General features: G+C 49.8%; 1 protein-coding gene across 2 annotated transcripts in view; it reads left to right on the top strand.

Annotated features, from left to right (window-relative positions):
- Positions 1–8,293, top strand: part of SLC6A6 (solute carrier family 6 member 6) — a 76,040-nt gene extending 67,747 nt beyond the window's left edge. For both annotated transcript variants that reach the window (XM_084764949.1, XM_084764948.1), the window contains exons 14-15: positions 1,687–1,857; positions 4,192–8,293. In XM_084764949.1, the coding sequence (XP_084621075.1) occupies positions 1,687–1,857; positions 4,192–4,335 (315 nt within the window). In that variant the 3' untranslated portion in view covers positions 4,336–8,293. The remainder of the gene's footprint in view (positions 1–1,686; positions 1,858–4,191) is intronic.
- Positions 8,294–12,449: the final 4,156 nt, after the last annotated feature.

The following is a 12,449-nucleotide window of genomic DNA, read 5'->3' as shown; positions in this document are numbered from 1 at the left end:
ACCTTGGAGGTGGCCTTGGTGCCTGCGTGGGTACCTTCTGCAAGGTCGTTCTCTAAGACTGCTTGTAAGAGCCACTGAGTTTTCATAGTAGATCCTAGCCACCACCCTGGGGATCGGCAAGTGTGGGACTGCTTGCCACCTGCACTGCTGTTTCTGGCCAACACCTTGGGGAGTCCAGATGTCCTTCACAGTGTTCAGGGATTAACATGTCCCTTCTCCTGTGACCTCTGCTCCCAGGCCAGGCCAAGGGGACATGCTAACTCACTTCTTTGTCTGGGCCTCAGTTTCTTCACCTCTGTGACAAGGACACCCTGGCATGCGACCTAAGTGGCAGGTGACGGTTTAGAATCTGATGAGCATGACTGTGGCATTCAGCACACATATCCCCCTCCCCCCCACCCCCGACAAAGTCAAGAGATCGCAAACAGCAACTGGAGGCCCAAACCAAGCAGAGATGCAGTCAGCTGGGCTCAGGCCAGCACTCTCATCCTCATTTACACCAGGCTTATGCTGAGGTCACTCTCACATTGATCCTGGTTTCCTTCTCTCTCCTCTGAGGAGTTGGCTGGACCAGAGGTCCAAGCAGAATGAGGCTTCCCGCTGGAAAGGCCAGGTAGAGACCAGAGCAGCTGGCCGGCCTCTGGGGCTCACTTCACCTAAGCCACAGCTTTCTAGGCAGAAAGCAGTAGAGAAGGGGAGGCCCTGTGGACCGCCTGCCTTCACTCCACACTACTGTCTCCCATCAGACCTTGTTTTAGGTAGTGGGTAATTCACCCGTGGCTCTCCGTGGGGTGCCTCATTCTGAGGAGAAGGTTCCAGGGTAGTTCTGCCAGACGCCCTCTCAAAGGCAAAGGTGGACTCTGCACACCTTTAGGGTTCAGGCCAAGGCCAGGTCTATACCCTGCCATTGGGACCAGACCTGGTTTCCAGTGTGCAGAGTGGTGATGGCTGCCTGGCTCTCATGCACACCTTTGACATTTGTTGAGCACCTGCACCTAGAGCCACATCTGGTGTTGAAGACGAGAGACGCTCTAGAGCAATGATTCTCAGCCTGAGCATCACAACCTCTTTGGGGGTTGAATGATCCTTTCACAGGGGTCACCTAAGACCATTGGAAAACATAGATACTTACACTATGATTCATAACAGCAGCAAAAGTACAGTTATGAAGTAGCAACAAAAATAATTTTATGACTAGGGGATCACCTGAGGCACTGTATTTTAGAGGGTTGCCGCATTGGGAAGGTTGAGCGCCTCTGACTTAAAGGGAGGAAAACTGCTGGACTCTGGCTATCAGAGCCACTTGGCTTCTGGAAAGAAGAAAAACTAGGGCCTGGGCAAGCAAGGCCAGTCCACTGGATTGAATGTAGGGTGAGAAGATGGAAAAAAAGAGGACAGGCAGGGGGAAATAGCCTGTGGTAAGGCCCTGGGCACATGCTGAAGAGCTAGAAAGATTCCTGAGGGATAAGGGCAGAAGAAAAAAAGATGAGGTAATAGCTATGGGCCAACTCGATTTGTATTCCAAAAGACCTGGGGAGCTTGGTCAGATTTCCCCTGAAGAGACCCCTAAGGCATAATACCACCCATCTCAATAGGAAGGAGAGAAGAGAGGCCCTACCCCAGATAAGGCCTGTCCTGCTCTCAAATGCCTAGAAGCCCTCTGACTGCCCTCTCTCTTTTCCACAGGGATGTTTCATCTTCTCTCTTGTTAAGTATGTACCCCTGACCTACAACAAATCCTACGTGTACCCTGATTGGGCAATTGGGCTGGGCTGGAGCCTGGCCCTTTCCTCCATGGTGTCTATCCCCTTGGTCATTGTCATCCTCCTCTGCCGGACGGAGGGACCGCTCAGCGTGGTGAGCATGGGGCACAGGCAAGGGGAGTTGGAAAACAGGCAGTGTCGGTTTCCAGGCGTTAGACAATGCTTGCCCTATCTGAGTCCCGGGTCTTCTTTTACCCCATGAAAGGCAGGGTAATCCAAGGCAGGAATACGATGTAGCCGAACAGGGGCAGGTGCCATTCATGTTGGAGAAGGCTTTGCGATGACATTTCTGGTCCTGGTGTGGGGTGCAGAGGGTGTCAATGGCTAGGCTAGAGAGGAGACAGTGAGCTCATGCCAAGCTAAAGGGTGTGGGGATCTCTGCTCTAAGTCAGGACAGGACATGAGTTCTGAATAGGAAGCCCAGCACCACCGCCCACCAGGCCACCCTTTGTGCCGGGGTGTGCCACCACCTCTGCCCTGCTCCTGGCCTCCGGTGACTGCCCATCTCCTCATGGTGCCCCCTCCCTTCTCCCAGCCTCCTCAGGAATTCTTCCCACAGTGTGGGAGCCTCCAGGCCTGGCAGTCCTCTGCTCTTTCCATGAAATCCCTTTCTCAGAATCTACTTTAACCTTTGCGCCTGGGCCAGCTCCAAGGCCCCACAGTTTTATTCTGGGCTGTTTTTATTCTCTTACGAAAAGAAATCTGGAGCCAGGATGTCCTGGGGCCCTGGCTCCCTGCTAAGCTGGCCCAGGCTTCCTCCCTTTGAAAGGGGGCTGTGCTGCATGGGAGGGGAGGAGAAGGGACAAGGAAGGATCCTAGGGGACATGTCCAGGTCTCAGACCCCCAAGGCCATCCTAGAGTATAGAGGATTGGAGCTAGGACCCCCAGCTCCCCCAGGATCATTACCACCCAGACATGAATTAGTTAGATATGACAGGAGTCTTTAGGGGCCTATTTTGTTTGACAGCTTCTCTCGCAGTCACTAAGTTGGGGTAGGGCCTCTTGAAAGTCCAACTGTTTTGTTGTTGTTGCTTTGTTTTTTGAGACAGTATCTAAATCTATAGTCCACACTGACCTAGAACTCACTATATAATTTAGGTTGTCCTCAAACGCTCAGCTCTCGGGCCTCAGTCTCCCTAGTGCTGGGATTATAGGTAGAAATCCGGCTGCCTGGCTTAAATTAAGGCCCACATTTAAGGCCCATGGTTTGGCCCATGTGCACAGGTTTGTTGCGAGTGAGCCACATGGGGAAGGGAGCGAGGAAGGATGCCCGCCCCCCCCCCCAACAGCTAGTGTGAGCTACAGCCCCTGCAGCAACACAAGCTGTCCAGGTGCCCCCACCCCCCCCCACCCCCAGTAGTAACCAGGCTGAGCTTCCCATGCAGACGGCCCTGACTGCCCACTTTGCATATGGAGCCCTGTGTTCAGTATGGATGCAGGAGAGGCGGGGCTGAAGGCAGAGCAGGCAGGCTAGGTCGACGGCATTAAGGCCATAGCCTGGAGTTGCCAGGTCTTGTGGTTTTTCCCAAGAGAATGTGGCAATGTGGATTCCTGAGTGAAATAATATCTTTCTAAATAAGCAGCAGGGCCCCAGAACAACATGGTTCACACATGCAGGCTTTAAACAGATCTTACAGTTGTAGTTGAATGTAAACACCTAGGTGGGCCTTTTTGTTTCCTCTTTTTTTTCTTCTTTTTCTTCCTTTTTTTTTTTTTTTTTTTTTAACTGCTGGCCCATTTCTACGTGAGCAGACACTTGGCAGGAAGTGGGCAGGAGATGGGAAGCAAGAGCCAAGTTCCATTCTTAGCTTCCCTGGTGACTTCCTAGTGTCCTTGGACAGGACTAGGGCTCTTCCCTCACCAATTCCATGATCAGTCACCACCCTTAAAAGCCTGGGCTCTGGGTGTCTGGGGCCATCTGAGAATTCTCCAGCAGGCTTCTATCTGAACGGGCAGAATCTTCCCTGCAGGAGGCTCCCAGGCTGAACCCTTCAGGAGGGATTGTCTCATGAAGGCAGGAAGCACAGGCTCCAGGGGGCCAAGGAGTACAAATTTCTTCTTGGAGAGAGCATGTGGGGGGCCGGGGTGTCGGGGTTAGGTCAGTTATCCGCCCCTGAGACATACTGTAGAAGCAGAAAGAGAAAGCAGGGTGAATAAGCCAGAGGGAGACACAACTCGGCTCCTCAGGAGGAAGAGCTCTGCGTGTGGAGGTCATGAGTTTGCCCTGTCTTTAAGCACAAGTCCAGGGCTTGGCTGTGGAAACCACTGTTTGGCAGACACCAGGGCCATTCCCCACCATTTCTAAGATATCAACAAAAGGGCCAGAAAGGGTGGCTGTTGGCCGGATGCCACACAGCACGCCCCCTGGGGTGGGAAGGGACCTCGGTGATCTATCTCTTCCTGACACCTCATCATCTTCCTACCGCAGAGAATCAAATACCTGATGACCCCCAGGGAGCCCAACCGCTGGGCTGTGGAGCGCGAGGGGGCCACACCCTTCCACTCCCGCGCGACCCTCATGAACGGCGCACTCATGAAGCCCAGTCACGTCATTGTGGAGACCATGATGTGAGGTCCGGGCCACGTGACCGGCGCCGCTTTCCTGCTGTTTACTAACGTTAGATTCTCATAGGACCAGGTTTACAGAGCTTTATATTTGTACTAGGATTTTTTTTTTTAATTGTCACAGAAAATGTTACTCTATGTGTGTGTGTATGTGTGTGTGTGAGTGTTTGTGTGTGTGTGTGTGTACCATGTGTGTATCTGTATATGTGTATTTTGTTTTGGTTTGGGGGATATTTTGTATAAAAAGAAAACCCATGGGCCTATGTCCTGGGGAGAGGATGGACTTTCATATTAATTTCGATGTATTTTATGGGAACTTGGTAAAATTTTCTTTGTATTTTTTTTTTAACATATAACTATATATACTTAGAGTCTGTCATACACTTTACCACTTGAATTGGTCTTGCCAGCAAATGGATCTCTTTTTCAAAAGCAATTCTTCGGTGCTTATATAGCTGGCAGAAAGCTCTGCCCAAAAACAAACAAAAAAGAGAAAAAAAAAATTACTAAGTGCTGGGTGGAATGTTCCTGCGGTGGTGGACACATCTTCATGAAAGGTATAGTCCCTTCTGAGCTGGTTCAGGAGGAAGAAGAGAGCTGAGGAGAGGGAGCTCCCACTAGCTGAACAGACCCGAGGGGCAGGAGAGAGCAGGCTTGTGGGGAGACCCCTCCTTCTTTCTCAGCCAACAAAATGCCAAAATAATAACCCACCCTTGGCATGAAGGACTGAGTCTGAGAATAGCTGAAAGCCATTTGTACCAGGGCCAAATGCCCTCCCTTTGATTTTGAAGGAGAGGGTGGGGGTAGTCAGTTGATTGTCCAAACCACCACGGGTGTTGGAGGCAGGAATGGGAAATCTGAAGGCTTAAGCAGAAACCTTGTCCCTTTCTTGAGCTTTCGGCACTGTCGCCTGAGGCCAGCCTGGGCTTCAGAGTCAGGGCCACACTCAGGAAGCGTCATCTGTATTTGAGTGGGTGGCCATCAGGGCATTCCCCCAAGCAGAATGTATTTTGATGAGGGCCAGTGGAGAGGCCAGTGGACCAAAGGATACTAGCAGCTCAGGAGGGTGAGTGTACCCGAGACTGGCAAATGGACTCTAGGAGGGCACTTTCTTTCCTCGCCTCTTGACAAATGTCCCAGCAAGGAATGCTCAGAGGGGCTGTAGACACTGGATCTAGATGTATTGGAGTTCGAGTACAGAACCGACCTGGCAGTGACCTCAGATGTTGTTCCCAAGCCACTGCGGTGGCTGCTGGATGGGTGTTTGTTCCCCCAGGGAACTGGAGAGAAGACGAAGGGAAGTTTTTGTGGGTTAAAAGTTGCCTCCACAGAGATGAGGCCCGCATTCCAGAGCTGCCAGACTTCAGGCAGGGCTGTTTCCTTCTGAACCAGGAAGAGGGCGCTACACCTTTACCCCAGCCTCTACTGGGCCCAACTGTGCCATCCTGAACCTCTTTGATAAATGTACACATTTTTTTTTCTGTCTCCAAAGCAATGTACTCTGCCAAGTGACCCTCTAGTCCTCTTCCAGTGGCTGTTGACTCAGCCACGCATGATTCTGCCGTGTTCCTATCGTCCTGTGTATTTCTGTTTGCTCTTGTGTTATTTTGAGTGTTGTTTTCCTTCCCCGATTTTACCGACTTGTAATGTGCCCCTTTGTTTTTATGGAACCTTAAAAGTAACCACTGTGGGTGATTGAAGACAGGTGGAGAGTAAGGGAGAGGGGGCTCGTTCCGGCTGCGGCAGAGTCTGTGGTCATGCCCGTCTACCCTTCCCCTCCGCCGGGCACGCCTCTCTGGCGAGCCTTCAGTATTTTGGGTTGGCAGACATGAGGCATCATTCTGGAAATGGCCTGAGAAAGACCTTCTGTATCATTCCCAGATCAAATTCTAGACCAAAGACAAGAGCGGGCCAAGTCCCCAGGCCCCGCCTGGATGGAAGGCCAGCCGCCTCCTGAGCCCACTCCCCCAACAGTTACCCCCACACCTGTCTTCAATACCCAGCACTCTCACCCAGCCCCTGATCCTGACAACCTTTGTGGTGATGATTGTTTTTTAATGTCTGTGTGTAAGTAACATTTTGAAGTAGAGCTCGTGACTCTGGTCCACCTGCCTCTTGGAGAGAGGGCTAAGCTGCCCACCAACTGGCCCGTGCCTGGAACAGGCCAGATTCTGCCCTGCCTGTCAGATTGTAGACAGGAAGCAAGGTCCATTGCTGGGTTGAGATGAGGACCAGGGTGGACTCAGGAGGATTCTCCTGGGAGATGTTATTTGGTCCTGAGAGCTATGCTAGCCCCCAAGTGGAGGGTCCCTACTGGGCCCCCAATCCAAGGGACCTTTGTAAACAGGAGAACTGAGTCCTAGAGTGGGAGAGACTTGCATTGTGAGCCTAGTGGAACTGGACAATTGAGTAATTTGTAGCTCCAGGCTCTCCAAGGTGTAGGCAGAGGGAAGGCAGGGCCAGGGCATCGTCTAAGCAAACTGTCAGGCCTTCCCTGTGAACCAAAGGCCAGAACCGACGAGGGCCTCCTGCTCCATGCTGGTAGAGCGCAGAGAGCGGGGTCCACTTCCGGCCGCCCTCACACTCCTGCTCACCCCAGCCCCATGTTACCCCTTCCTCCCTCCCCGAAGCCCGTGGGAGCTAGGAATTAATACACAACTACCCCCAAATTTGCACCCCAGGAAACTGAGGGCCTAAGACACTGATAGTGTGAAAAGCCTTAGGCAGAGGATTTGGGCAGGCTTTTGGCCTCCATGCAGCCCAAGGATATGCAGGAAGTAGCCTGAGAGGGTTTCTTTTTTAATCCCTCTTGGTAAGACCATGGGGAGGGTGCCCTTTATGCCTCTGGCCCACAGTCCTCACCTCAGATCCCTAACCCGCCCTGGTAGGCCATGCAGACCATGGCAAAGCATGAGGAGAAAGCAGCATGTGTCCCCCTCTGCACAGGAAGGGGTTTTCTCTCTACCAAAGGGTGTCACTAGAGTGGCCAACAGCATTCCAGTCCCACCCTCTGGGTGGGGCAGTGCTCTAGGCAGCAGTCTAAACAGGTGCCAGTCAGTCAGCCAGCCAGCCAGCTAGTTCTTCTCTCCAAGATGCAGACACAAGCCAGGAAGGCACCTTTAGAGAAAGCCCTTCTAAGTCCCAACTCAAACCTGAGACCCCCCCCTCCTGTCCCTATGGACACCATAAATACCTCTGTGTGCACATCCCTCCTTCATCAAGCCCAAAACCATACACAGAACAAACCCAGATACCCCAAGATGGAGAGGGGTGCCCCGGAAGCCAGAGCAGTGCTCCTGCCTCCCCTCCTCTGCGCTGACCTCCCAGTCAGTAGTCAGGTCTTCTTCACAGGAAGCTGGTTTTCCATGTTCTCTGGTAAGAAAGAGGGGGTGGCGGCGGTATCACTACAGGCATGTTCTGGCATGTTCCCTGAAGGACAGAGCATCTTGTTATATATTTGGCTTCAAAATGAGACGGTAGCTCCGTTTTTTTTTTTTTTAAACCCAATTAACCTTTCCAGTTCCTAACAACTGTGACTGTAGTTAGCACAAGAGAAAGTTGAGAACATGGGTTTTGCCTCCTTCAGAAATATGTCTGGCTCATCAGGACATTTTTTTTAAAACTTCAAAATATTTTTAAGATATTTTAAACTTTTGTAAAAAACGAAAAACAAAAAAACAAATGCACACAAAGAAAAGAACCCTGAAACCAACCAACAAGGAGAGGAGCGCTAGTGTTTGAAGGATCCTTGGTGTGTGACCTGTCTTGCAGTATACAAACTCTGTGTATTGATGCATAATGACAACGGCCCTGTATTTTGCAGGGTTTCGTGGTTTTTTTTTTCCTCTTTTGCTTTTTAGATGAATATGTATATTGATATTTTAAATCCATCTTTGCTTTTTTTAGAGGAGTTTATAATCACCTTGTAACACAACAATAAACATTTCCTTTTTAAAATCCAAGAACGTGTGGTGTATTTTAGAGTGGCTGGTTCACCTCTCCATTTTGGCAGGCACGGTACAGTTTATAAAGGGATTTCACTGGGGTTGGAGAGATGGCTTAGTTGTTAAGAGCATTTGCCCACCTTGGTTTTTGAGACAGGGTCTCTCACTATCTCTGGGCTGGCTAATTAGAATAGGCTGGCCTATTCTGTTTTACTTGGCTCTTTAAAGACTTGAGGTTGTATGCCCATGAGTGCTATAGCTGGGTCTTGAGGTAGAACTATTGCCAGTTTTTTGAAAAAGCACCAGATTGATTTCCAAAGTGGTTGTACAAGTTTGCACTCCCACCAGCAATGGAGGAGTGTTCTCTTTTCTCCACGTCCTCACCAGAACGTGCTGTCACTTGAGTTTTTGATCTTAGCTGTCCTGACAGGTTTAAGATGGAATCTCACTCAGAGTTGTTTTGATTTTCATTTACCTGCTGACTAAGGATATTGAGCATTTCTTTAAGTGCTCCTTGGCTATTTGAGATTCCTCTGTTGAGAATTCTCTGTTTAATCTCTGTATTCCATTTTTCAATTGGGTTATCTTGTTTGTTGATGTCTTTTTTTTTTTTTTTTTTAGTTCTTTATATATTTTGGATAATAGCCCTTTGTCAGATGTAGGACTGGTGAAGATCTTTTCCCAATCTGTAGACTGCCACTTCATTAAAAATGTTGATCCAAAACTTACCCTGCCTACAAGGTGTGCAGGGATAAAGATAGAACAGATAGAGCAGAGATTGAGAGAATATCCAACCAATGCCTGGCCCAGCCCAAGACCCGCCCATCAAAGAGACCCAACCCCGACACTATTAATGATGCTATGCTATGCTTGCAGAAAGGAGCCTAACAGAGTTGTCCTCTAAGAGGCTCCACCCAGCAGCAGTTTGAAACGGATGTTGAGACTCACAAGCAAACATTGGGCAAAGCACAGGGAGTCCAGTGGGAAAGAAGAAGGGGAGGCTAAAAGGACCTAGTGGTGACGAGCTCCGCAAGAAGACCAACAGAGCCAACTAACCAGGGCCCAGAGGGGCCTGTGGAGTCTGAAGCACCAACCAAGGACCATGCATGGACTGGACCTAGGTCCTTTACATAGCTGTAGCCAATAGGCAACTCAGGCTTCATATAGGTCCACTAGTAAGGGGAGCTGGTGCTGTTTCTGACATCGACTCCTTTGCCTGCTTTTTGGTCACTTCCCTGTGACAGGACTGCCTTGTCAGGCCACGGGGGAAGAGGATGAGCTCAGTTTTGATGTGAGTGGGGTGTGTGGGTAGGGGCCCCCCTTTCTGGCCAATGTGGGAAGGCAGACGAGGGAGAAGGTGAAACTTGGAAGAGAGGAGGAATGAGGCTATATCCAGCATGTAAAGTAAATAAATAATAAAACAAAAAAGAGTCTAGGTGGTGGTATGTTCATGTGAGTACAGTGCTCACAGAGGCCAGAAGAGAGCACCAGAGCCCCTGGAAGATGGAGCTATAGGTAGTTGTGAGCTGCCACGTGGGTGCTGGGAACCAAACCCCCTCTCCTGGAAAAGTAGCAAGAGCTCTCAACCACTAAACTGTTCTCTAAGCCCTGCCTGGCATTTTCATATGGGCTTTGATGATCAAACTTGGGTCTTCACGCTTGTAAGCCAAGCCCATCACCTGGACTGAGCCGCCTCCACCCCACGCCTCCACCCCACAGCTGGGCACTGTGAAACCAAAACAGAAGTACAGTGTGGTTAAGGGGCTACAATGCTGTACATTGTTATTAAGTCTCCATACCTTACAAGAGTAAGTTTTTGTTTCCTAAGCCTAATGTACTCTGAAAAGCATGTTTTTCATCCTATGTTGAACGTGTGACCCGTGTGTGTGTGTGTGTGTGTGTGTGTGTGTGTGTGTGTGTGTGTGTGTACATACATACATATCTACCCCTTTGCCTTGCTAAACTCCTGAACCTGGGATATACGATTGCCCTCTTGCTTTACAAGAGTTTGTATTCCCAGATACCTTGGTGCCTCCCCTTCCACGTGATGTATTCTTGTGCTTATCTGCCCCACAGACAGCCCTGAGCCCTGGGTCCCCAATCTTCTGTCCAGGTGCTAACAGCCCATTGTTTTCTACCAGCCCTAACCCTTCCCATAAAAGGAACCTCAAAAGTCAGGAGGGGCTGCTCTCCTGGCCAGCTTGCTTCATGGCATTGTTTTTGTTTGGTTGGTGTTTTTCCCCTCAGGTCTAGCAGCACCTTTGCCTTGGTGGGGTTGTTGTTACATGATGTCAGGTGTGAATTATCCACTGTGTTGGGGTGTCAATGCTCCCAGTTTCCGATTCTGGAGCATTTTGGATTTCAGGTTTTTTATTATATAAGGGATGCTCCCTGCAATCCCAGTTGAGAGCTGCTGAGAGGAAGCTGGCTCACAGACAGAGGATTTGCTCCTGGGTGGGAACCATGGGTCTGCTCTGCCTGGTTTCATCGACAGTGTCAGAATTAGAACAAACAAACAAACAAAACAAAAGCAAAACCTCATCTCCCCACCATGCTCCCATTGCCTTTTCAGCCTGCAATTTGCCTCCCCCCCTTACGTGAGTCTCAGCCATTTATCTTTTGTTTGGATCCTGGCTCCACCCTATACAACTTTTGTTCCTTTAAGCAAGTCTTTGAACCTCCTAGTACGTTGGTTCCTCCTTGTAATGTGTATAGAGGCCTCCTTTGAAGGCTGCTAGGAGGATCCCGCCGTTCTTACAAAGTGTAGAGAGCTGTGCTTGGCACCCAGGTTCTATGGATGGTGCTGGCCCTCGATCCTACCCACTGACCTTCCCCAGACAATGAGCTCACTGACACCTGCAGGGAACAGCTTCTCTCTGCCCTTAGATCTTTGGGTTTCCCCATTCCATGGGCCTGGCCCTGTTCTCTGGACCCAGGACCAGTGAGACTGGGGAGCAACAGCTAGATGTCCAGGCTACTCATGTGGCACCTCCTTCACCAAGGCCAAAGATTCCCGGGCCGCGCAGACTAAAACACATCTCAGCCCATAGCTTAGTTTGCAGTGCCATCGGCCTTCTGGGGCCTAGAACATGCCAGACTCATTCAAACCAGAGGTCCTTTGCACTTGCTACCCTGTTCGCCCCCCCCCCCCCCCCGCCCTCTACCTGGGACATTTCCTCCAGGTCTGTACAGGGCTGGCTTCTGTCCAACACTTCTCACTATGACCACTACTCCTTCAGAGAAAAGCCCTTCCTGGGTTGCAGTTCTCCTCAGCTGGGAACTCTGTTCTAGTAGGTTATGTTTTCTTTACTGTTCTTTACGCCTACTAAAAAGACTATGACCAGCTCACCATCCTCACTAGGATGTATAGCACATGGTTGGCCTTTTATTTTTTTCTTTCATTTTTTTTTTTAAGATTTACTTATTGTGTGTGTGATGAGTATGTGTGTTTGGTACTAATAGCCAGAAGAGGGTGTCAATCTCCTGGAGCTGGAGTTAAAGGTGGTTGTGAGCCACCTAATACAGGCACCGGGAACTGAACTCAGGTCCCCTGGAAGAGCAGTAAACGCTCTTGAGCACTAAGCCATCTCTCCAGCACCCAAAATAGCCCAGTATTGTTTGTTTAAAAATTTTATTCCATTTTTATATGTGTGGATGTTTTGCCTGTGTCTATATATGTACATCACATGTGTGCCTGATGCCAGCAGGGACCAGAAGAGGGTGTCAGGTCCCCTGAAAATGGAATTACAGGTGGTTGTGAGCCACCAGGCAGGGTCTGGGAAACAAACCCCAGTCCTCTGGAAGAGAACCCAAAACTCTTAACCAATGGAGCCATCTCTTCAGCTCCATGGACCACTTTCTGAATGAATAAATGAATGAATGAAAAGAAGTTGAGAAAGCTGAAAGATTCACACAAAAGCCGAACCTTGCCAGCCTGTTATTATTATAAAGCAAACAACCTACTTTGTGCCTTTAACCGATTTTATTAAAAATTCACCTCAATAGCACTCACCACCACCACCACCCCCAGTCACTGTGATGCCTGGAGGGATGAAGATTTATACATGGGCCACAGACAGACCAGGAACAGCCTGTTAAGTGGGGCCATGAGTGTACTGGGTGCTTCCTGGGAGCCCTAAGAAAACCCCACATAGAAAAATACTTTACAAGGAATATG

The sequence above is a fragment of the Acomys minous genome, assembly GCF_964271855.1.
Source record: "Acomys minous genome assembly, chromosome: 17".
Classification (NCBI taxonomy): Eukaryota; Metazoa; Chordata; class Mammalia; order Rodentia; family Muridae; genus Acomys; species Acomys minous.
The sequence above is the reverse complement of the archived record's forward strand: the minus strand, read 5'-3'. Positions and strand labels throughout refer to the sequence as shown.